The sequence below is a fragment of the Macrobrachium rosenbergii genome, chromosome 25 (assembly GCF_040412425.1).
Source record: "Macrobrachium rosenbergii isolate ZJJX-2024 chromosome 25, ASM4041242v1, whole genome shotgun sequence".
In the NCBI taxonomy this organism is placed as follows: Eukaryota; Metazoa; Arthropoda; class Malacostraca; order Decapoda; family Palaemonidae; genus Macrobrachium; species Macrobrachium rosenbergii.
The window spans coordinates 36,501,684-36,528,672 of NC_089765.1; the positions used below are offsets into that span (position 1 = coordinate 36,501,684).

Consider the following 26,989-nt stretch of genomic DNA (forward strand, 5'->3'; position numbering starts at 1 on the left):
GGAACTGAAATAAGAATTGTGGCAGAAAAATCTGCAGAAAAAATAAAAATGTAAAATTTCCATGCGTCTGACGGATGGTTATGGTATTTCCGTAACATCATGAATTACTAAACAGGAAAGTGGTTGGAGAGGCAGTGAGGACATCTACTGAAGACACACGGTCTTTCCATCAGAAGTTATTGGATCTTTAATGAGATCAACCTGTTTTGGAAGTCCCTACCACAGAATACACAAGTGATGGTAGGAAGTTGCGATGTCTGAGGCATAATGAAATGCAAGCATAGGATCTCAATGCTTTGTTTTGCTAATGCTGATGGTTCTCACCATTTCAAGCCATGTGCTACTGGAACTGACAGGTAACTAAAAGCCATAAAGGACATAATTCATCTAATGCCTTTCCATCATTATTTGTCGCATAAGATATATTTTACAATATTATTAAGGGCTTTTTTTTACCATGCATTCTGGGAGATAAGGCACCTTCAGGAAAATATTTTGAAATTCCATTCAGACCCTGTTACAGCCATCATACTGATGGAAAACTGCTGCACACCAATCTATAGAGCTGATGACGAAAATTATAGGATTAAGTATATTTCTCCTTCTAAAAAATGAGAAATTTTAAATCAATTTGTATTTTTTATAACAAACCTGCAGTCTTAACGTTAAGAAAAAATTCTCTAGCGCCTCCTGAAGTAAGGTAAAAAAAAAAAAAAAGGTTTGGTACAAGGATTTTGGGGACAATGGAAGCTAAGCAAGATGGCGGAAAGGAGGAAGGTACAGCCGACCTGCCTTAACCCATCTTGATACAACGCATCAGTTTCCTTTAGCGGCGTCAGAATGGAACCTCCGTTGTAAACCGGAGACTGCCTGTACTACCATATGACAGTTGAAATACAAGCATAACAGCTGTTGTCATCTGATTCGTTTGTTCTTAGCAAAACATATGTTTCTCCTTCAGTTGTTTATGGCTGTACGTGTTTACGCAACGAGTATAACGCTACTAACAATACTGTTATCATTCTCTTATACCTTTTTAACTTATTTAACTAGAAGATAGGGTAAAGAGATGGGAGAAAGGAGGTTAGTACACAAGATAAATGATAAAATCACAAGTATATACAAAAATTTTTATTTGTTATTTTACTCAAATATTTTCCATGTCTCTTGTACAGCTAGGCAAAATTTTTTATTGTTACAGTTTCCTTATTAATTTACATTGCTCTCAATTCTAAAAGTCATGCTAAAACTTTTCCTGTCAGCAGTTTATATTAACAACAAGGCTTTTATCTTACATTACGGGTACTGATTGTTTATATAAAAAGTACAGTAAACACCGCCTATACGCGGCCTCACTATTCATGGACTCACCTATTCGTGGATTTCTCTACAGAACATATATACACATTCTTTGCAGAAAATTCACGTATTCGCAGTATTTTTCACTGAAAAATATTCACTAATAACAGTAAACTCCCCTGTATTCACGGGGGATGCGTACCGCAACACCCCCCCTTGAATGGCTAAAATTTGCGAGTACTTAAAACCCCTCTAAAAACACTTAGAACTGCCTGTTTTGATATTTTAAACACAAGAAAAACCCTCTAAAAATGCTTATACACGAGTATTTTAATAGTTTTATCACAAAAAGTGCATTTAGTCATGAAAATGATGTGAAAATACAGTAATTAGTGAATATTTCTCAGTGAAAAATACCGCGAATGGGCGAATTTTCCGCGAATAATGGGTAGATACATTCCACGGAGAAATCCGCAAATACATGAGTCTGCGAATCATGAGAATGCGAATATGGGGGTTTACTGTACTGTATTTTCATAATTAAATGCACTTTTTGTGATAAAACTATTAAAATACTCAGGTACCCAGGTAGTGCCCGAGTTACAATAATTAGCCTTATGATAATTCAATTTTGTGATGGGGTAAGCAATTAATACCAATACGACAACATTTATAAAATGCATTTTTAAATTTTGTGCAGGCGCAGGCAGCAACGTACATTCAGGCAGGGAGAGAGACCAAATTACAATAGACCAACTTCTTTTCCTCCATCCCTTTATCCCATCTTCTAGTTAAAAAAGTAAAAGAGAATGATAAAAGTATTGTTAGTAATGTTATGCTCTTGCATAAATGCATACAGCCATACACAACCGAAAGAGAAACTTGTTTTGCTTATAACTGAATCGGATAACAACAGCCCTTTTGCTTGTATTTCAACCATCGTACGGTAGTAAACAATTACCGTAGTTATGTTACAAATGATGTTAAGTACAATAGGACTGATATATTTTTATACTATACCCTTATCTGTCATGGATAAAAGATCAGCAAGGAAATATACTGCTAAATTTAAGATGCAAGTTGTAGCTGAAGCTGAGAAAACAATGTTCAAGCTACCAATGACCATAAATTATCATTCATCAGCAACATGGATGAAACTTGACTGTAATTAAAACTAGAGAGACAGTATTGTAATCAAAACTACTGTACTGGGCATGAAAGAGCACACATTACTGCTGTTTTCACGCTGATAGAAGATAAATACGTAAAGCTCGTATTATGACGACTTAAGTGAAAACAGTGAGTGGAATCGATTTTTTTACACAAAACAAACATGCCCCCAAATGGCCAACGTCATCTATTAATGAGAAAAATAGCTAAATTAATTTCATGAGGAGACATATTTAAGTTATATTTTGACTTAAAAACACTTCGTATAATGAAAAATAACCTTGCCCCACATAAACAGAGTATCTAGAGATTCATTTACGCTAACTAGAAGCAAGAAAAGAGCTCTGAACTGAGTTAAATAAGGTGAAATAAACTTACCGCATAATCAATTTCCAAACCAAAACATTGATCGCTATGATCGCAATTTATAATACAAAAGCAACATAAGAATTTATACAATATTACTGGATACAGTGAAGTAAAGCATAACATTTTAAAATATCCATGGAAAAGACACATATTCGTTATGTTGATATTTGTATAATAAAATATCAATAAGTGAATATAAAGTACAGTATACTGTAATGTAGGCTAGGCTACCGTATATATATATACGATATACCATAGTATAAGCTAAGCTAATTATTGTTTGTTACTCAATTTCTCTTTGCACTAAATTATCATAAGTCAATCTGCATGAACCTCCAAAATTAGCTGATACAGTATTAATAATTACTATACTGTATATGTACAGAGTACACTTTATAGTGTAGGCTAGGCTACAGTAAACCCCCCATATTCACAGAGGATGCGTACCATAACCCCTGCGAATAGCTAAAATCCGAGAATGCTTAAAACCCCTCTAAAAACACTAAGAGCAGCCTATTTTGATAGTTCAGCACAAAAAAATCTTTAAAAATGCTTATACCCGAGTATTATTTTAATAGTTTTATCACAAAAAGTGCATTTAGTCAGGAAAATTATATGAAAATAGAGTAATTAGTGATATTTCTCAGTGAAAAATAGTGCGAATGGGCAAATTTTCCTCGAACAATGTGTATATACACTCCACAGAGAAATCCGTGAATAGGTGAGTCCGCGAATCGAGGGTTTACTCTATATTCGAGATACGTCTTTTCCAATAAATGATGGGTTTTTTGGAACCTGACCCCATCGTAAATAGGATAATACCTGGCATAAGCATTTTTTAGTTTTTTTGTGTTTGAATATCAATATAGGCAGTTCTAAGTGTTTTTTTTTAAGGGTTTTAAGTATTCGCAGATTTTGCCTATTTGCGGGGGGGTTTAGTACGCATCCCCCGCAAATATGGGGGGTTTACCATACACTTTATCAAAAAAAAGAAAATGAAACAGCAATACGAGAGAAAATGACTATGCTTATTTATAAAGGGGTAACTTAATTAGTTGCTAGTATGCGATGACTTTAGTGTTTTGGGATGGTTTGGGGTGTATTTTTTTTAAATGATTTTAAATTGTTTTAGTATGATAATTTATGGTATATTTTTTGTTTGAACTATCAAATTAGGCAGTGAACTGTTACAATAGGCAGTTATACATATTTTACAGTAGTTTAAGGGGTACAGGGTATAAATATACAGTAAACCCCCCGTATTCACATTCTCACGATTCGTGGACTCACGTATTCACGGATTTCTCTGTGGAATGTATCTACACATTATTCGTGGAAAATTCGCCCATTCGCGGTATTTTTCACTGAGAAATATTCACTAATTACTGTATTTTCATATAATTTTCATGACTAAATGCACTTTTTGTGATAAAACTAATAAAATACTCAGGTATAAGCATTTTTTCAGGGTTTTCCTTGTGTTTAAAGTATCTAAATAGGAAGTTCTAAGTGTTTTTAGAGGGGTTTTAAGTATTTGCAGATTTTAGCTATTCGTAGGGGGTGTTATGCATCCCCGCAAAAACAGGGGGTTTACTGTACTGTACTTTACAGCAAAAATACGCATTCACGTATATATACAATAAAATATTGGAGTTTCTTTTATAGTGAGGTAGGCTCGGACGCTTTAATCTGTTATTTTGGTGAGCTACTGTATATCTGGGTACCATTCTGCATGTGGCCACATGGGAGCTACAAGGGTCATCCTGAAGTTCCAAGAGATCATCACTCTGTTGATAACTTGAAGGATTAGGCAAGAGAGGGAAAGGCATAGATGTCCAGACTGTCCCAAAGGATGCTGAAGGGTGTCTTCTGCTACAGCCCAGGGATCTGGAACGACTGAACAAAATACCTCTAGTTTTTTGTTGTGTCCAGTTCCTTGATACAGCCCATGGACCAGCATGGAATTATGGTAGTATGAGGCTGTATTGGTCTATATTCTTAAATAAAGATTCTAAAAGTAAAGAAGGTATCGGAGGAAGGAAGACTGCAGAAAACTGAAATTGATACAACTTGCAGTCTACGATATTTAGCTTGGTTGCAATGTGAAAGGCTCTGGCAACCAATAACTTTGCCTAGAAGCTAGTGGAGGATACTAAAGATGTTAAAGACTTTGCCAGTTTAAAATCCAGATATTTCTCTGTTGCCTTCTAAAAATTTGCTCAATCCTCGACTGACAAAGAAGCAGCAGATTGGCTTCAAGAGGAAGGGAGAGACTCTGGGTATCAGTTGCACACTGAAGATGAAATAATTTAGAAAGTTGTGAATGAGTCTTCCAAAAATAGAGGAGGAGAAGGAAGAGGAGAATGATGAGCCACCCACGACATTACAAAGATTTTAGAGCTTGGGGCACTTTCGGATTCACCAACCAAGTGGCTTGATACACTTACAAATATAACTACCTAATCAAACCTGGGAGCCTTAATGTATTAGAGGCCCTTATGGGAATTAATTATTGTAGCTGATGAAACAGAACTTTAGTCATAAAGGCAGACGACGATCAACTGCTTCCGACTAAGGAGTCTTTTTGGACATAACACTGTGCCATTGCCTGGGTTTTCTTTGCAGTTTCCCTCACCCCAACCAGACCCCTTGGGTACTCTCCCCACCCTTTCAACTTCATTGCCTCAGTCTAAGGCCTTAAAACCAAGAGTTTGAAACATTACTGTTCACTCCATTACCAATGGCATTCAACAATTCTGACATGGACTAAAATGTCCCGAGTCACCACAACCACACTGGGACCTCTCTCTGCTTTATGTCACTATTTTCAAGGTAAGATTACCCAAAATTACTGTGCATTATTTAGAATGGAACACTACACACTTACTGCATTCTCTTTCTAACTTCCTCTGATATTTTTCCTCATATTTAAAACAATGTTGTCCTTAATACTACACACCCATATGCATTATGTTAAGAAACACTACACTCTGACTGTGTGTATGCACTTATCATAAGCATAAGTAGATACAACCACTGTAATCAGCTACATTGCTGCTAGGCTGCACTGTAATGTACAAATTTTTAGAAGCGATTCATATTACATATAAACCTCTAAAACTGAACAAGTTAAGGCAATTAGGGTTAAATAACGTTACATGAACTAGACAAAAAGACTACACACATGACATCACTACATTGATGATACACATGACAATATATTATTATGCATAAAAAAACGTCCTCAAACTGAAATGGCAACAAGGAATAACATAAGGAGCTCTTCAAGTAAGTAACATAAGAGATCTGTTACCAAATGAAATGCAAAAACTAACACTGTGAAGAAATAAAAATTCACTTTGCACACAGTAACTGAATACATGAGAGATTGTCTGCTGTCTGAGCACTTAAAAAATGTCCAAAAATTCCCACACTTGGGTATAAATGAGATAAGGTAATGATGAAATTAGCAGGTATAAAGGTAATATGAAGCAAGATTAAGGCACTCTAGTAAGCATGACTGCATTTATTAAACAAACAGCTTTGGGGACGTGTCTGGAGATTGCACTACAGTACTGTGGATTTAGGCTATTGGAAGGTTATGGGTTGTTTAGAGAAAAATTGTAACAAAATTAATCTTTTCATACAAACCAATCATTCATATAATGAGTTCCAATATCCTAGCTCCAATGATCCTAAAGTTCCAGAACATACATACTTCTCAGATTACCTATAAAATATATTAGTGTATATTACAGCAAAACAACTGATGGTAAAATACAAAAAAATATGTGTAATCAGTACTTTACTCTTGAAAGAAACATTGTATTCAATCAGTGTTTCACTAATGAAAGAAACATTCAACTAACCTTGTGAGTTTCAACAATATCAGCAAGACATCTGCGGCAGAATGTGTGTTGACAGGGCAATACTTTTGAGGTGGAGCCGAGCTGTTCTAGGCACACGGAGCATTCCAATATATCGCTCAGTAGCCAGTGATCCATGCTGACATTGTTAAGACACTTTACTCCCACATTTTTTATCTTTTTTTTACCTGAAATGATGAATATTAGTGTAAATCTGTATGTCAACTAAGAATACAGTCCTAATATCATTACAGAATTCATAATGAGCACATTTTCACACAGCAAGAAAAACGTGGCATTAATATTAATTTTCTAAGCTTGTCTCTCCAGAACAGCAAGCCATTAAATAACCAATATTAATATGGTAAACAAATAAAAAATTAAGTTTTAATAATGTATCTAAAATTTACAGTATTTATCATAAAACCCAACAATCTCACAGGCCTAATTTACAGTCATGATGTCCCCAGACATACAAAGTCTTAAGTCTTCATGAATGAAGAGGTGGTAGAGTAACAAATCACTGTATGCACATGTGCACTTGTTGAACACTGGTCAGAGCTAGCTACTCAGCTTACTCAATTGCACTGACAGGATCTAATGTAGTGAAATGAAGGGATGTAAAGTGGGCACAAATGATATGACTGATTGGTTTATACGAAAAACATGTTTTATGTTATAAAATCTAATTACAGTAGTTCATAGCCTATGCAACAAAAAGATGTTCAAAATGGATGGCTGAGGGAGAGAGTAGATGAGAACTAAGTTTCCAAGGTGTTGTGGGGTGCTATGATAAGTCAAACACCCAGGGCATGGTAGATGCTTCGTATTCATTCAGTGTGACTCACTGTAACTAACCAAACAATTGGGACATAGGAGTTCTCAACCCCAAAGAACTGTCTACCAAGAATGATGATGAATGACACAGGGAGATGTGTAGTAGGAGGAAGAGGAAGAAGAGTGTCTAACATCTTCAACTGGTGGTAAAACTTGACCCATCGCATTTAACAGCCTTGAGTAAATACCCATTCATATGTGAATGTCACAAATGTCAATAAGGCAAAAGTAGACTGGCATTTCAAAAGTAATCTTTTGATTTTCCAGGTCTGCATTATCTGACAGCACTGGACCTGGGTACAATTATATAATATACAGAAGATTTTTAAAAATTTTGTAAAACTGTTCTGATAGTCAGCAATGCTGCGCGACCTAAGGAAATGTTGGTAACACTACTTCCACTCATAAAAGAGACTGAGAAAGGGTTTGGGGGATGTGGGAGGCCTGGAGAAGTTTCCAAGGTTGGGGGGACAGTCAGATGGCTGGGTGCCATGGGAGAAGGGCAGGAAGGCTGTGTAGAGGAATTCATTCAGAGAAAGGGTTGTTCTGGAAGGTGGGTGGAACAGGGGTGGGAATACAGTGTGGGATGGGTGGAGAGGGGTAGGTAAACATCTGACTTTGCCAGAGTTTCTTTTTATGTTTTATGTTATGTTTATGTTTTTTAAAAATTTTATTAAAGAATACTGTACAGACGCTCAACTACTTAAGACCGTGATCATAAATTAAAATTGTGTTCAAAGCACTCCGTTTGCCAGCCATAAGTTCAAATTTTTTATTGTGCCTCTGCTTAGTTACATTTTTGCCGCTACCCATACCGAACAGCACCGTACCTAACACCAAAATGATGCCTCAGACTCTCGAACCTACACAAGTGGTAAGACATCATCTGTTGTGCTCTGATGTATTTGTGAGATTTTATCATGAAATATCAAGGCCATCCTTTTTCTATCATGGCTAACGGCAAGTGTAAGGCCAATGAAGATAGTGGCAGTGGTACAAAACAGCAAGCAATCTCAATGGAAACAAAAGTGGCAATTATAAAGAAATTTAAGTGGTTAAAAAATGGTTGAGACAGCATGGCAGTAGAGTATACATAACATGAATTGCTCAACTATTGACACAATCTTTAAGAACGAAGAATGAATAATGGAACATGTAAAAAGTGCTGTCCCAATGCAGTCAATAATTATAAGTAAGAAAAGGGGGAAAGTGGTAGAAGAAATGGAAAAAATGATATTTTTATAATAAAATTAAGTTTTATATACTGTATACTTATCAATTACACAGCTATTAGTTTCTAATTATCACGGCAGCTTAAATTCACGGTAGCAGTTCCATTGTTGTAGTGTAGGTTGCTAGCCCCTAGCCCCGCCCACGTTTGGGGAAGAATAGGTACAACACAGCTGAAGAGCTCAATTCATTTGTGTCCTATGTCCATGAGAGGGGAGGAGTGAGGGCTCCAATTCTCTAATTACTTGGTAAGTACAGTATATATAAAACTATCTTATTATAAAAAATTATATTTTTATGACAAAATCAGACTTTATATACTCTTACCAAGTAATTACATAGCTAACCGTTTCTCTTATCGGCAGCTAAAATTTGAAATTCGCAGTAGCGATTCTTTTGTTTTGTTTCAGTGTAGGTAAATGACCCTGCCCACTTTCAGGAAAGAGAGGAACTGAGCAGAGAGCTTCAATTTATTTATGCATATGTCCATGTGAGGGGAGGTGGGTGGGCTCCCATTCTGTAATTACTTGGTAACTATATAAAATTCTATTTTATCATAAAAACATCATTTTTGTATAAGTAACTTACCAAGTAATTCCATAGGTGATTCCCACATTGACAGGAGGTGGGAAGCATTAGTAAATTTAATGAGTTAAGGGAATAAAATCTGCTAGCATTATCAAAATGCTTGTTGTTTCCTTATCTGGTAAGAGAGCCACAGCAGGAGTTACTGCCTCTGGTTTTGCACCCATCTTAACCCATAGAGACGTGGCTGTATGGCCAAGGGTTGTCTACTACGAATGGGAACTCTACAACAAAGGACACCTCTGTACACTAAATGAAGCACAAAAAATTTTGCCCCTGCCCAGGGTGCAGTACCATCATCAACCAGATAAAAATATGATGTTACCTACACCATAAAATTAAAATACCACCACCAACCATTACAAACTGGAGGGTGTCCAAGTACCAAGTACCCTCAGGCTCCCGTAGAACTCAAAACCATGATTCAAGGTGAAGAGATAAGGATGGAAGGGATGCTTCCTATACTCCCTCTCCCAATACCATGCCAGCCATCGATAAAGGTCCTGGGGTACTGCAATTGTCAAAAGTCGTTTCCACATCTCAAAGGTAATGACACAAACACAGTACAGATTTACACCTCCAGTAAGTAGTTTGGAGGATGGAGGAGAGAGAGATATTGTATTCAAATGCTAATGAAGTAACTACAGATCTGACTTCATGAGCTGTAACTTTCAAGACAGGACAATCCTCGTCTCTCATTTGTGAATGTGCTTCACGAATGATATCCTTAAAGAAGAAGGACAGAGCATTTTTCATAAGAGGACGAGAAGGATCCTTGACCGAAGTCCAGAGGTTGCTTGAAGAACCCCTAATTTTCTCAGCCCTGTGTAGATAAAACTTTAGGGCTCTCACCGGGCAAAGGACCCTCTCTACTCCTTCTGATCGTAGCGTATCTGCTAAACCCTTAATGCTGAAGGATCAGGGCCAAGTATTGGCCAGGTTCTCGTTCTTAGCGAGAAAACCTAAGGTAAAGGAGCAGATAGCATTGCCTCCTGAAAATCCAACCCTTTTGCCAATGGCTTGAATCTCACTGACTCTTTTGGCTGTTGATAAGGCTACTAAAAAGTGTCTTCCTGATCAAGTTTCTGAATGAAGCTAAGTTCAAAGGCTTGAAAGGGGGTCCAGAGAGCCATTTCAGGACTACATCCAGATTCCAAGAGACAAGTTCCGAGTGCTTTTGTTTTTTTGTGTCAAAAGACCTAATCAAGTCTGAAAGGTCCTGATTCGAGGATACACCCAGGTCCCTATGCCTGAATGCAGAGCTCAGCATCGCCCTGTAGCCTTTTTGTAGATGAGGATAAGCCTTTAGAGTTCCTTAGGAACAAAAGGAAGTCCACAATCTCTGTCAGAGTCGTCTTAGAAGAGATTCTATTACTTTTGTATCAACTACAGAAAACTGACCATTTGCTTTGGTAAACGTTAGCTGAGGATCAGCGTCTGCATTTTGAAATTGCTTCCGCAGCCTCCCTCAAAAACCCTTTGCTCTGAGGAGTCTTTTGACAGTTTGAATCCTGTCAGAGCCAGAGAAGACAAACCTTGATGAAAGTGCCTGAAGTGGGGTTGTCTGAGAAGCTTTTTCTTTTGCGGGAGGAGTCTCGGAAAGTCTGCCAGCAGATCTATGAACTCTGGGAACCATTCCCTTAAGGGCCAAAAGGGCGCTACCAGAATCATTGACACATTCTGGTGTAGGCGGAACTTGTTTAGTACATCCCTTATCACTCCCAAAGGAGGAAAGGCATACAGGAACTTGTTGGACCAGTCGAGAAGCATGGCATCCGTTGCCCATGCTTGCGGATCTGGGACTGGAGAAAGAAAAGAGGAAGTCAATGATTCCTTGACATCGCAAAGCGATCTAACATTGGCTTTCCCCACAATCTCCATAGACCTAGACAGACCAGTGGATCGATAGTCCACTCTGTGGAAATGACTTGGTTTTGTCAGCTCAGCTGATCCACCAACACATTCAGTTTGCCTTGGACAAATTTGGTTATTAACTTCGTATGATTCTGGTCCGCCCCGAGAAGGAGGTTCTTCACTGCCTCGCAGAGGGAAAATGAACGAGTTCCTCCTTGTTTGCTTATATACTCTGACGAAAAAGCTATCAGACCAAAGTGGATTGCTTTTAACTCCTTGATATTTACGTGCCATAACATCTGATCTCTCGACCATGTCCCGGAGATTTCCTTGTCCCCTATAAGGGCTACCCAGCCCAGATCTGATGTGTCAGCATTAAAGTTTAGGTCTGGGCTCTGCGGGAACAGAGACTTCCCTTCCAGCAACCCGTCTCTTGACTTCCGCCAAAGTAGGTGCTTCTTGATTTCTTGTGTCACTGGGAACATGGAGTAGTCTGAAAATCTTTTCCCATTCCTCTTTTCTCTTAAGAGAAACTGGAACACTCTCACGTGAAGTCTCCCCAGGGAATTGCTCCATGGAGGCCAATGTCCCAAGGAGACTCATCCAATTGTTCGCTGAACATGTCTGGGGGTGAAGAATTTCATCTATCTTTCGTAGGCAAGACTCTACTCTCTACTGAGAGGGCAAAGCTCGAAAAAGATGAGAATTGAAAGTCATTCCCAAATAAACTATCTAAGGGTCCTCCAAACACTGTTCCTTCGACGTGGAGCGAAGGATCCAATTGTCCAAATAAAATGCTATGTTGATTCAAGACAGGAGAGGACTGCAAACAGGTTCCTTGAATTTCTTACATGGTACTCGAGGAGAATGAGACACATCACCTGCACAACTTTTCAAAGGGCATGATTCATCCACAAAATGCCACTGGCATCTGGGAGAAGAATCATCTGAGCTAGATGAAAGACGATGCACATCCAGGGATATGCCTTTCCAGCAGCGTTTGGTTGCAACCTGGGATTCAACAACAGGTTCAACCGAGGGGGGGACTACCTGTGAGCAGACCCCACCAACCTCCCTTAGGCTACCAGTTTGACTCCTCCCAGGTTTAGGGGAGTATGACATTGACCTTTGCCTAGGAGAATCGGCGGGACGGGTAGCCACCTCCTCCACCAACACATCTTGGACACCAGACTCAATTGGGTGCTCCACCGACACCACACTGGCACTAGGAGCAACAGGGTGCTCTAAATCACTCTTATTTTCCATAAGGACCTTAACAGAAGAGGCTAATTGCACAATAGATTCAACAATCAATTCGAGCCTTTTATCAACTTTACACTCACGGCTGGCAATGGTGTTGGGTTCGGAAGCGAGAGAGCCAGGTAAAGGAGCTGGTTGCATAGCAGGAGAACTGGGTATGGGATCAACAGAAATAACAGGAATGCCAATCTCGATGTTAGCATTATCAATATCATGATCAACAGGATATCCCTGACTAGCTAAAGACTTAATTATCTGTCTGGCTGTTGCTTTTCTCTTTTTATCTCTAACCAGTTTGTTTAAATGAGATCTTAAAGTCTCCAACTTCTTACTGTCCCAGTCTACACATTCATTACATTGTAAGGCTTCTGAACAAATTTGTCCCCTACAACCTGTGCAGATAGAATGTGAATCATAAGATTCCTTAGTCAAACACTTATTGCAGCCTTTGATGTAATTAATACCTAAAGCTAGTCGAGCTTGAGTCTGACATTTGGAAAAAACAAGTCAACTAAAATCACAATTGATAAATAAGGAAGTCCTCCGTTATCGGCGGGGTTCCGTTTCTGAGAGTGTGATGATAACCGAAAATCGCCACTAACTGAAAATCGGCGATTTCGGCGCTTTTTTGGGGGTTATCGGCACCAAAAAGCGCCAATTTTCAGTTATCGGCACCTCTGTTAGGTATGTATCGGTGCCAATACCCAATTATTGGCGCCGATAAGCGGAAATCGGCGATTTTCGTCACTAGACAAGTCCCATAAAACCGGATCGCTGTTAACCGAGCCTGCCATTTACCGGGGACTGCCTGTAAAAAGAATCACAAAAAAGGTAAAAAAACAGAGTCTAACTCTATCTAATAATGCTGAAAGACTATCAGAGCAAGAATACTTCACCAAACACGATGAGAAATCAATAGGAAAAACGAATTCCAAAATCAGAGCTGCTGCTAAAAGCTGGTGTACAGCCCTTAGCCAGCAGAAACAAACTGAATACCTTTGCTGGTTGTTCCTCTCTTAACCAGAAAGTTGGCGGGGTTAGTCACCTACCCAAACAAAATACCACGACCAGCAAATTTCAAAATTTTTCACTGCCGGTTAATAGAAACTATAGCAACGTGATTACTTGGTAAGTTACTTATACAAAATCACAAATTTTTAAAGTAATTTGTATTTTTCCTAACTATACAAACCTGAGGTCCTTTACATTAGGAATTACTTTCAGCAAAGCTGGAAACAGCCATTAAACTTTCAAACAAGGTGGTTAGGCAGTTAACTACCGTCTGGTAGGTGGGAGTCCCACCTGGCTGGATGTACACAGTCCAATTTGCCTTTCGGCCTTGCATCAGATTGAGGAGTGGCATGAGGTGGTTGATAAGAGCGAGAAAGAGAACTGCACCTCTGACATGTTGATCGGAGTATAGGAACTGCATGGTCAATTGTCAGATTTCTGGGTCTTTTCAAATGAGTGAGGGAATCATAATCTCATACTAGGCTAGGAAGAATCTAAGAGTCGGAGACAGTAAGGCAAATACAAGTATTGGGTTTGTCTTACTGTCTGGGTCTCCTTCCTTCCCTTGCCAGAGGAAGGAGCAAGTTTGCTTCTATAAATCTGGCAAAAGAAAAATAGAACGGGTGCTCGATGTATAAACTTACCTACATCGGTCGCCAATTCCAGTATGTCTCGGCTCGAATCCACTCTCTACCCGAAGGAAGAGAAGAAGGATGAGAGGGAAGGAGAAGGAGAGGCCAGTCACTCATGCAGTAATTCTCACTTCCACAACTGAACATCTTAAGCGAGATGCAACCTGTCCTGTTAAAGGACCAGGTCCCAAAGAAAAAGTGTCCAAGGACTTGTGGGCAATATCCCGAAGGTAGAAAGAGGTGAAGGTGGTCTGAAGAGACCATACCTGCACTTTCCGCACCTGAGGAACCAACAGATTCTTTTGAAATGTGAGGGTTGGACTAATGTCCCTGACTTTGTGAGCTCTCGGGAGGAAGGTACCAATGTCATCTTCACCAGCAGCAGAGTATGTCCTGATCGTCTCACGGAGCCAGAAAGAAGTTGTGTTCTTGGACACTTCTTTCTTGGACAAGCCAATGCTAATGAAGAGTTGACGACACACAGGACAAAGTAGCATCTCGTCTGGATCATTATCAACAAAGTCCTCTGGGAAGGGGATCGTGAAGGACTTGAACCTGGCATCAGGGACCGATGGGTTCTGAGTCTTCGCTATGAAATTCAGGACAAAATCAAGCATAAATGATACCCATCCCCTCAAGTTTTTAACACTGAAGTAAAGACCAAGACACTCGCCTACTCTCTTCACCGATGCCAGGGCAAGCAGGAAGACAGTCTTGAGGGTCAGATCCCTGTCTGATGACTCTTGTAAAGGCTTGTACGGTGCACGAGTCAGATTCCTCAAAACGAGAGTCACATCCCATGCATGGGGCCTGAGGTCCCTGGGTGGGCAAGACATTTTGAAGCTTCTCATCAGCAGCAAAATCTCCAGTGAGGAGGAGATGTCTACATCCTTCAGCTGCAAGACTAAGCTGAATGCAGTTCTATAGCCTTTTACAGCTGAAACGGAGAGAAGCATCTCTCAGTGAAGGAAGACGAGGAAGTCTGAATAGTAGCTGCTGGAGAGAGTGGCTCCAACTGAGAGACCCCATCTACGACCCAACCACAGAAGACAGCCCAATTTCCCTAGTATACCACTACAGAGGACTGCCTGGTATCCAGTCATCTCTGTTGCTGCATGGCACAAAAAGCCTCTCGCTTGCAAGAGATGCTGGATAACCTCCAGCTGTGAAGACACAGGGACTGCACTGCCTGGTGGTACCACTCTATGTGAGGTTGACACAGAAGGTTGGGCCAGGGAGGAATCTCTCTCGGTGCCTCGGAGAGCAGAGCTAGCAGGTCAGGATACCGGAATCATTCTGAGATTCTGGGTGATCAACACTCTGCTGATCACCTTGCAAATCAGACAAAATGGAGGGAAGACATAGATGTCAAGGTTGTCCCACGGGTGTTGGAATGTGTCCCCCACAGCGGCCCATGGGTCCAGCATGACTGAACAGAAGACCTGAAGTTTTCTGTTGTGCCAGGGTGGCGAACAGATCGATGACTAGGTGCCCCCACAGTTCGAACAACCTCTCCATGATGTCCAAGTGAAGAGACCACTCTGTCCCTATCACTTGATTCTGGCGGCTGGGCTTGTCTCCCACTACATTCATCTTGCCTGGAATGTATCCGGCTGACAGCTCTACCAGTGAACTACCGCCCACTTGTGCACCTGCATTGTCAACTGGTGAAGTGGAAGGGACACGAGACCCCCTGCTTGTTGACAGAGTGCCCCACCACTCGATCCTGAAACTCTTGGAGGGCCAGAAAGGCTGCCTTGAGTTCCAGAATATTAATGTGAAGGTGCTTGTCATCTCAATTCTGCACTCCCAAAGTCAGCAACTCCTCCAGGTGTGCGTCCCATCCTTCGGTCGATACATACAAGAACAGAAGCATGTCAGGAGGGGGAGTATGAAGAGATACTCCTATTAAGAGTTCCTGTCGCCCATCCACCAGTCCAAATCCTCTCTCACTTCCTCCAAGAGAGGAATGAGAAAGGATTGAGGGTCTCGAGACTGGGACCAATACTCTTTCATTCTCCACTAGAGAGAACGAAGGTGAAGCTGCCCATGAGAGACCAGCTTCTCTAATGACAAAGGTGACCGATGACAACTTGCCATTGCCAAGCTTGGCTGCTGCTGTTGAAACAGGAACAGCTACGCTGCCTTCCTAAACCTGCTGATGTGAGAGTACAAGGGAAAGACTCTTGCTGCTACCGCATCTATCAGCATGTCCAGGTACTTTATCCTCTGCTTGGGGATGAGATCGGACTTCTCGAGATTTACCACGACCTATAGGCTGCAGAAAAACTTGAGGAACTGATCCCTGTCCTGAAACAACTGCGAGCGGGAGCTCGCCCAGGGCGAGCCAATTGTTGAGATACCTCAGCAGACGTATCCTGTGCGAATGGGTCCAAGCTGACACACGGGTGAACACTTGCGTGAACACCTGGGAAGTGGTCGAGAGCCCGAAACAGAGTAACCTGCACTGGAACACTGCCTCCCCAAGGATAAAGTGAAGGTACTTGCAGGAGGACGGATGGATGGGTATTTAGAAATATGCATCCTTAAGTCAACTGTGAGCATGAAGTCGTCCTCCCTGAACCAAATCTGGCAAACGAACCGGTTCAAGGGAGAGAGGTCTATGACCAGTCTCCAACCCCTTGAGGCTTTCTCTATGAGAAAGATACAGCTGTAAAAGCCTGGGGACCAATCCAACATGACTTCCACAGTATCCTTCTTCAGCATGGGTTGCACTTCTTGCATCACTGTGCGATCCTTCAGCGAACCGGGAACGTAAGTCAGGATACGGACCGGGTTGCTGAGGTGGCCGAGACTCGAAGGGAAGTAGATATCCCTCCTGAAGGACATCCACTAGCCAGGTCTCGGCTCCGTGTCACTGCCATGTTGCCCAATGGCTCAACAGGCACCCCACCACCAATGGCAGCAGCTGAAGGGAAACGCTGCCTCTAGAGTCCTCCCTTCTTCTTCTTCCCCTTGCCCCCTTTTCCAGGCTGGAAAGGGGGTTGAAAGGGCCACGATTGCGCACCCTTCCTGGCAGAGGAAGAAGAAGGCTAGGTGTTCCCACGAACGTCCTTTGAAGCCTGGGTCTTCTTAGGGGCCGAGGAAGTGCTAGCCTGACCCAAGGGTCAGGCTGCAGTGGTGCGCAAAGACCCGGAGGTCTTGGCCACTGCCTGGTGCACAAGGTGGTCGCTGTCTTCAGCCCATCTCTTGTCAACTGCATATCTACCAACTCTCTGGGAAAGAGAGATGTAGAAAACAACAACGTCCACTCCTAAGGGTCAATGCAGACTCGGGACCAACAGACCCGGAGATCCGATTCACTAGGAGATGGCTCTACCTCCAGACTGGCACAGTCTCCCTAAGGTAGAGTCCTCCCCTGGGATGATAGCACCTGAGGAAGCAGCAGCCTTGGATACTGTGAATGACCACAGATCTAACCAGGAAACTGCCTGGAAGGCCGCCATGGCGGTAGCCTCCAGGTTTGCTGCGAGAGGGAGACCCCTTCCAAAGCAAGGTGCTGCAGCAAAAGACCCGGGCCCATACGAACCAGGTCCAGGTCAACCTGCTTAGTCAGCAAGAACCTCTCCAAGGGTGTGTAGAAACACTTCTGGCAAGGCAGAGATGGGGGAAGGAGCTTGTCCGAGTGGTTCGACCGAAGGGAGTTCTCTTGCCCAGAAACAAGGTTATTCATTTGCTCGAGTACCCCAGCAAGAGAGGACCACGGTAGCCCCACCAAAACCTTTGGTTTCTTTCTTAGGACCCCAAAAGGATTCGAGGCCCGAAGGGTAATCCACAGAAGAGGCCATAGCACCAGCCCCAAGATCACTGTGCTGAAGCTGAAGAATCAGTGCGATGATCTCCGCAAAAGTCCTCTGTATCTCAGGGGTGTCTGCATCCTGGGGAAGAGGACCCTCAAGTCCTTCCAAAGTGTGGTCCTCCCTGGGATCCTTCCTCGACTACTTGGGTGTATGACTGAGCAGGTCCACGAACCGAGCCCAGGGCGTAAGACCTCGTAACTGAACCCCGTGAAGAGGCAATCTCCTTGGAGTCCCTCCTGTCTGGCTCGCGCCTCCCAGTGAAACCCCAGGAGATTAAGGGGACAGGTGAGGAGGATAGGGCACTCCCACCTGCCCTGCCAGCAGAACTAGCAGGAGAGGCGGGCTGTGGGCGGTCACCAACCCGTGGTGGTGACAGCAGCATGGGTCTGGGAGAGCACTTACGCCTCGGAGAAGTGCTGTAGTGAGGAGAGTGGAGAGGTTCAATCGAGTCAGTCCCGCGAACGCGATTGGGGGGTGGGCAGAGTCGAGCTCTCGGGAGCTGGCTGTCGTGAACTTGCGCCATCCTCACAACATGCAACAGTCTTCTTCAAGGCCGAAACCTCCTGAGAAGAAGACTGGACAGGGGGCCTCCTCTCTGCCTCCCCAGGTGCTTGGACCCTCGGGACCAAGACAACGGCCTGGGAACCTGGCTGAGCACTAGAAGCAGGGATGGCAGGAAGTGTGAGACACCGCCATGTCTCGGCACTTTCTCTCGACCTGTGCCTGAACCACACCAGGGAGCAGACTCACCGGTACAGGTTCTGGGTGCCCGAGACTTTGTAGAATCTCGAGCACTTGGTGTGACTTGGCTTGGCTGAGCACGCACTGCTCCCGAATCTCGTGCAGGACGGCCAATGGGAGCAGTCTCCTTCTAAGGATCCGAAGAAATTAGGGAAGGGACAGGCATAGTACCAATCTTAAAAGCGGGCTTCTTAGAACTGGTAACGGGAGTGCGGACCAGGGCCCACGCGGCTGAGGCTCCCGAAACACAAGACCCCGGTGGGGTATGTGAATCAGTCCCCAAACCTGAAGGCCAGGAAGAGCTGACAAGAGAACCCACTGCTTTTCCTGTGGAGGGAGAGGCAGCCTTCTTCTTCTTCGGCCGACAAACCTCGGAGGAGGAAGGGTAGGAGTCTGCAGACGATGAAGACCTACACCTTACGAGACCTCTTCTTCATCATCATCTTCAGGATGGCGGTCAGGTCCCCCATCCATGAGGGAGCAGCAGCAAACACAGGAGCAGCCGGGGCAACAGGAGCAACAGGAGCATCAGCAGCAGCAGGAGCACCAGCAGCAACAAGGACAGCTGGGGCATGAGGCGCAGCAACAGTGGCCCGGACAGCATAGATCCAAGGAGCAGCTGGAACCATCACATGCGGTACAGTCCAAGTGACCATCATAGGAGTCACAGCATGAGCTGATGGGGCCACAGGGAAACCCGGAGGCAGGGGCACCGCATGCTGGGGTGCCAGGGCAGAAGTCACTTGCGTAGGAAGGTGAGTAGACACAGTCGCCAGCATCTTCGCGAATGCTGTCATGGTCACCATAGTCGTAGTTGCAGTTGGAGCCTCATGGATCGCCACCGGAAACCTTGTCAGGTGGGTCAGGAGGCCCTGCAGATGCTCAGCCACCAAACCTGAAGAATCAAAAGTTGGGTTAGTGGTGAAAGACTCCTCTCGTTCTGAGGGGAAGTTTTCCCCCTCGGAGCGAGTGGAGGCCCCAAGATGAGTACATCTTGACTCCCCCCCCGACCACCTGCCCGGCAATTTCTGCTTGACGAAGCGAGCAAGGGAACGAAGGAGAGACAAACAGATGGGGAAGCTTACCGGGAGAGAGAAAGAGGACGAAGGGTCAGCCACCAAAGGCATCGTCAGGGTTGTAAAACCTTCCTATGATGCCTTAGCAGCCTTCCTCTGATATTGTTCCCCCACAGTAAACTTCACCACTGTGAAGCTTACCATCTCACAGGACTTCTTCCATGATCTCTCTCCGACGTCTTCTACAGGATTTTGGTCAAGAAACACAGGAACCACCGGGCAGCTAAATCAGGAAGCGCAATGGGAGCGGGCTACGTGACAGGAACACCAGGAGAAGCAACAGGAGTGACTAGGGCAGCTGAGGAAGGAGGTACGACACGAGCGGCCCGGCTGGCAGGAGCTTCAGGATAGTCAGCAGCAGCGACAGGGGCAACCAGGCAGCTATGGCAGGAAGCACAGCAGGCACTGCCCAGAGACTGGTCGCCAGGGCAACTAGAGCAATCAAGACAGGAGACACAACAGGAGTAGACGGGACCACAGATACACATAAATCGTAGACAGACGTGGACCTACACTATCACCACTAAGGTACTGTGGTCGTTCCCGAAGTAACCACTGTATGAGTGTCACAGGAAAACTCCTCAAGGATAAGATATCCAATAGTGGGATATCCAGCCATCTACTGCTGTGCCTACGATGCTCACTGTCAACCTGAAGAAAAAACCAAAGATGATTAGTAGAGGGAGAATCCTCTCGCTCTGAGGGGAACTGCCCTACGGAGAGGAGGCTCCAGAGAAGAGGTCACCTGACAGCCCCTCCCACCTCACCTGTGATCTTACCGGGAGAGAGAAATGAGGACAAAGGGACAGCTACCAAGGGCATTGTAGGAAGTAAAAACTTTCCAACGACGCCTGGCAACCTTCCTCCGAAGTTCCCTCCTGGCAAACTCGTCCACAGCGAGGCGGCGAAGAGCAAAACTAATCACAAGTCAGAATAGGGATACATTCACGCCCTTGTACAAGCAGAGGGCGTGAGATACAATAAAAGGGGAGCGAACTTGTTACACCCCCAAGACACACATGCTGGGGGATGATGGCCTACGTAAGGCTATCATAAATCGTGGGTTTGTATATTAATAAATATCAAATACACACACACACACACAATATTTACACAAAAAGATAAAAAAGATCCCACCAGGAAAAAAGAGCTCCGAAAACAGGTCTGCAACGCATGATGGCCGAAAGCTAACTGGAATGTTTACATCCGCAGCGCGGGTATTCCTGCCTACCGTACAGTAGTTACTGACTAACCACTTTGTTCAAAAGTTTAACGGCCGTTTCCAGCTTTGCCGTAAGTAATTCCTAATGTAAAGGACCGATGGTTTGTATATCGTGTAGGAACAATCACCAATTTTCCGCTGGTGAACTTAAGAGCCTATTTGTCATAAGGCTTCCAAGGAAGAGTGTCCAGCCAACCGGGAAAGTATTGCACTCAAACTCCTTGGAAGATAGGTCGGATTCTCCGTGACATACTATATTTAGTATTTTTATTTCTATTTTGACTTTTAGTTTTTTATTTTATTTTTATTTCCATTTTTATTTTTAGAATTTTAATTTTTATTTTATTTTTTAATATTTGTATTTTTTTTATTTTTAGTATTATTTTTCTTGACGTTTCAACAGAGGGAGCAGCAATTTCTGAGACCTGGAGGAGGCTAGGGAACCTTCCTCCCCTACTATTAGGCTATCCAACTCCTCCAATGCAGATTTCATCATTGGGAACCAAGGAAGACAAACAGAATGCATGGCCTTTGGTATGGTCTCAACCATCTGTTCTATGAAAAGAAGAGTCGGTAATATCTTCAGGCATTTCCTTCTCAGGTGCTTGGACCGACAGCTCTTCCCTCTGTGTCACTCATACTTCAAGGAAGCACCGTGCCATGTAGAGCTTCTGGGACATGAACAGGAGGTGTCCTTGGAACACTGACAAGAGGGATGGCTCTTCTCTTCGTGTCGCTCATACCTTGAGGAAGCACTGTCACATCACGATTCTAGGACTTGAGCAGGAGGTGTTCCCAGGCAGGTATGGTGAACAACGACTCTCCTGCTGCTTTTCCTGTCTCTGATCCGGTTCATTAACGGAATGATGATCATTTCTCCACACGGCCTTCGTCCCAGGGGGCAAATCTGGTCGACGAAGCCTCTTCCGTCCTGAAGCCAGTTCCAGAGTGGAGTCTCACTTGGCAGAGGAAGCCCTCCATCTCTTCTGTTGGAATCCACTGAGCCCTACCTATTCGTGGTCTCCCATGGGTAGGGAAGGGCTAAAAGGGGAGTCCACTCCAGAACAATTGCCGCTCCTACTCTCTCGTACCTGAACCATCGTGCTACCCATCCTGGAATTCTTTGTTGAGTGTCTGCCACACCACCACCAACATTTCCCATAGAACTTCCTTATGCACAGGGGAAAAAAGATGAGGAAAAAGGTTCCTACCAGGCATGACGGGTAACGGAGAAAGAGTATGGTTGGGTACTGTGGGTGAGGGAGAAGGGATGCAGGGGTAAGATTCTCTGGGCACTGGCACAGGCTTCTTCCTCCGCCTTTTCTTATATTTCTCCCACTGAGAAGACGGCCACTTTTCACACTCACTCCAAGTGGCCTCCCAGGAACATTCAATCCCCTACAAGAAATACAAACTGAATGGGGGTCAACTAACACATGCGACATGAATTTCCCACAAGATTTGTCTTTGCCCTTGCTTCGACATAATTCGTGCTTCCCATTTTTTTCTATGGTGATGCATAAACAGGAATCAACTTCAAAATCACTCGTTGAGCTAACACACTATTACAAACAAAGTTGGAGACTTCTCAACACTACACTTCAGTGTTCCGTATAAAAAGACAGACAAAATCTTATCTCGAAAGATGGGTAAGACTGAACAACATTCCCACACCAACACTTGATCACGTGATCAATTCACGTGTGGGTATCTTTCTGTCTTGCTGATAGAAACTTAAGCTACAAATGACACTTTGTCAAGAGACAAAATCTGAGTTCATAGTATGTATGGGGAAAAGAACAAATCCCATAAAAAACGCACAAAGTCAAAGAGACTACAATACACAGAAGCGTCTAGATACACCTTACCACAAACTCGGCTGGAAAGCAACTGACCACACGTGGTGGGATCAGACCAGGCCAGACAGGAGGCTAGTGGATTTCAGTAGAACGAGTCTACATTCAGCCAAGGCACGCGAAGAGCAATGGGAATCTCCTATATATGAAGGTGTAGGGAGTATTCGTATCGGAACAAACTATGAGACTCAAGGCATGAATCTGATGCTGGTGGATCCTGTATGTCCTCAAAGGGAGTTGTACCTCGACCTTCTAGCACTACTGACTGAAAACCTTTTGTGTCAACCTTACTTCATACATTACCGCTAAGATTTGCACCAGCTCAACCTTCCCGCTTACATGGCCATCAAGTGAAACCTCTTTAACAGATTTTCAAGCAAGGAAGGTGAAGTCATCACCAACAACTAGGCCTTCTACTACCAAGCTTTGCCAGACCAAAGAGAAAATCTCCTGTGGCTGGTGTCAGCAAAGACAGATTAATTCTAGCATGCACTATTCAACAATAAGTAGATTTTTTGCTTCATTTGAGGAAGGAACATTAGTTGTCTGTGCTGATAATTAAAGGACAAAGATTGCCCCTAGCCCAAGTGTTTGAGCAGAGGTGTGGACCTTACCTTGTCACACAAATTACAGTGCATGTGCCAGTGCTTTGAGAGGGACATACCGATTATTGTCTAGAGTGGCTGAAAGGGCATAAGTCTATCTTATGTCCCTGAGTTCACTGCTGGTCTATCTCATGTCCCTGGGTTCACTGTTAAGATTCAAGCAACTTCTATAGTGCAGGTAAACATGCATCAGAATTATTAGTACTCGAAGAACAAGAAATACAAGAAGATCTGGAAAGTTAAGGTATATTAAAAGTTTTTAGAATGAAGACTTTCAATCAATGTAGATTGCCAACATCAATAAGGATGGCTCTCTATCACCATAAATTCCTTCACCATCAAGATTCTATCATTGCCAACATATACAACCTAAATAAAAATATAACAAAAGGCTAAATGAGATGCTTAGTATATGCTCCAATCACAGCACAATTGCTCATGGTAATTTTAATGAAGCCCCATTATGCATTTACTGTAGAGAACAGTCAGCAGCTTAAAAAAAAAAGTGCACATTTTCTTTTGAGACAGAGATATCCAGGCTATTTGAATGATGGAGAAAGTCAATTTTAAACAAGCCAAAAGTAAGATTCAGAAAAGTAAATAAGGCTAGGGGAGCTTTTCTCATTAGTGCTGAAGAGACTGCAGCCTCTTGCTGCACAAAAGCATACTGTGTCTATTCCAAACAGCAGCACAGTACAAAAGCTATGTAGTGAAGCTAAATAAAAATCACTGTTCTGAAACGCACATACTCAAGAAACAAGACAAAAGTCAGCCCAAACTAGCTGGAATGTCTGAACATCATAAAGAATACAATGAAATGAGTCCTGGATTGATCAGAGGAATTTAGTAATGCCACTGAAACCAAAGGTAACTTCACAAGATTGACATAACACTGTCTCAAAATTCAACAGTAACTCCAAGAAGTCTAAAAATAAAGTATTTTGATCACAGGAAATAATCACTTCCTATAGACAGCAAATTTCAAATAATTCACTAGAATTGCCAAGGTCTAATGCCAAAATATGTATCATTAAGAACATGTCACTGATAATTCTCCCATTTGCCTATCTTTGCAAGATATGAAGTTGGTCAAAGGAAACTGTGTCCTAAAACATATATGTTTCATCAAATTCTACACAAGAGGGAGTCATGGTATAACTGCACTGTTTATACTATCTGTATAAAAGAAAGGAAGTATACAGATTGTTCCATTCACTGGGTTCCCTCTTACTGGACCAAAGCAAATGATCACCTTGGCCTAAATCAGCAGCAGAGGCTTTCTTACACTGCTACTGCTGCTGGACAGTAAAATCATTGCACACTCAACTGGGTCCCAATGAAATGGAAACTTCTTATTTTGGTTGTTGTGCCATTATCCTTATCCACGAATTCACCATACCAAATCCTGTTAGGCTGGAGGGGTGGGGGTTTACGAGCCTTCCTCTACCCCTCCCCTTCCCACTTAGATAGGAATCCAAACCCTAGGTATCCGATTAAGTGGGTCAAGATGCATCCCTGTACAGTATTATAATACCCTTTGACTAACATTCTTATATTAGTCAAGTTTGGTGGGGGGATTCATTCAAGGCCTGGTGTCATAAGGTAGGTTAGGTTAAGGAAGGGAAGGAAAATCGCATTTTTTAAAAGTAAAATGCATTTTTCCTAACATACAAACCCGAGGTCCTTTACTTATATGGGGGTTACTTTCGGCGAAGCTGAACTGGCCGCTAAAGACTTAACAAGGCAGTGCGGTGGTATAACAACCGGCCGGGTGGTTGGGTGGTAGTAGTGGGGAACCCATGCTACCACCCTCCCAGGGTCACACATTCACTTTACTTTCCGGTCTAGGGCAGATTGTGGGGAGGATAAGGTGGGTAAGCTGAGTAAAGGACCTCGGGTTTGTATGTTAGAAAAGTGCATTTTACTTTTAAAAAATGCGATTGTTCCTACACAAATACAAACCCTTGGTCCTTTACTTATATAGGGACTCATGATTCAGTGGGAGGAATCTGAGTGTAGGTCTCTCAATGACTGGAAGTTCAGCCACACCTGATGTTCTCCTGGAGTAAGAGCCAGGAGGACATAGCCACCAGATCGTGATCACTGTTATGAGAACTGGAGTGTCACGAACCAGTCTACTAGACCGTCCTTGCTGTGTTAGTTTAAATGGCGTTTTGACACCTTTGTATTTAATGCTGTGTTTTGTGATTGATGCTGATTACAGATGAACTATTGTTGAACCAAGTACTTTTCTGACAGCTTATCTTGTGGTTTATGCATTTTACACCATTCCCGAAGGTGTACTTCACTCATAATTAGTTGACCTACAGTAAAACCCTAGTTTCCCACTGAGGTATCTTATAATTGTTAAATTGGGAGCTGGAATAACAAAAAGGTGTAGTTTGCATCAAAAACAAATGTCAGAAATTCATAAAGCAGCATAAGTATTCAGAAAAATCTACTGGTCATCTATTTGGCAAAAAATTAAAGTATTAAAGGACTATTCTAAAATTTTCAGAAATAGCTTATTGGCTTGGCCTAGGCTAAAGATTAGCTCTTCGACAGATTCTGTGAACCCCTGCCCATTTAAATAACACCATAAGTTAAACCTATTATCAATAAAAACTGGCATTCAAAATACCGTTACCTGTCCAAAATACAGTCAATAAGTTAGTGAAGAGAAGAAAGTATAAGAAAAAGGAAGCAACATTTCAGGTCATGCGAGACAAATCCAACAAGTCGTGTCCCCTTAGGCTAGGGGACAGAATCTTTAATAGCATGAAAACCACGAACTCATTCAAGGAAAATCTTGATTTCCTGGAAGACTAGCATGCCCATTGCCCTGAGTAACTATTCTAAAGGGAACAGCTGCTGCGATGACTTTAATCCTGACTGAAAAGCAGTAAATACATAAAGGTGTGTTGTTTATTATGGTTGAAGGGAGGACTGACCCCTCCCACCTCTACGTCGTTCATCTGCAAAATATTTCTTTTGTAAGCGTAACTTGTGCCACTTTCGTTGTTCTTCACTCACCACAGCTTGCCTGCCATCTCCATTATTGGTATACGAACACAAGAAATAAACTCATAGAACGAGCAACCATAGTATATTCTCGTAACCCTGCCTTTACCTCCTGGTTAGGGTTGCCAGATGAATGCACAGCGAAATCAACTCTGGCAAGATCTCCTTATCGACAGCGTCGAGAAAAACTGTCGTACTTTTTGAAGTCGACGTCGCTCGACCTGAAGAGAATAAAATAATTTAGTTGTTTTGACACAGGAATACTTAACGCACTAAAATTTTTGATGATCTACAAAAATGAACAAAAATAAACAGTATCAGCCAGATAGACTGCCTTTCAAGTTGAAGGCCTAATCTCACCAAGATAAAACCAGACCATTCTGTCTTTTTACTTGCTTACCGGCCTCAGGTGGTGCATAATATTTTTCAGTAACAAGATTCAGAATGCGGTACTGCATACAAAAAGTGCAAAATGGTGTTCTTTGCAAGATCCAAAGAGAACCTTGGTTCTTAGTACGTGCGCGCGCGCGCGCG

General features: G+C 42.9%; 1 protein-coding gene across 14 annotated transcripts in view; it reads right to left on the minus strand.

Annotated features, from left to right (window-relative positions):
- POSH (Plenty of SH3s) overlaps window positions 1–26,677 on the minus strand; it is a 235,756-nt gene extending 209,079 nt beyond the window's left edge. For 8 of the 14 annotated variants that reach the window (XM_067127348.1, XM_067127345.1, XM_067127347.1 and 5 more), the window contains exons 1-2: window positions 26,468–26,609; window positions 6,708–6,892 (exon numbers count right to left, since the gene is read on the minus strand). In XM_067127348.1, coding sequence (XP_066983449.1) covers window positions 6,708–6,842 — 135 coding nt within the window. In that variant the 5' untranslated portion in view covers window positions 6,843–6,892; window positions 26,468–26,609. Of the gene's footprint in view, window positions 1–6,707; window positions 6,893–26,467 lie in introns of all 14 variants that reach the window. The other 6 variants (XM_067127349.1, XM_067127346.1, XM_067127343.1 and 3 more) reach the window with 1 other exon arrangement.
- Between the last annotated feature and the right edge of the window lie 312 nt (window positions 26,678–26,989).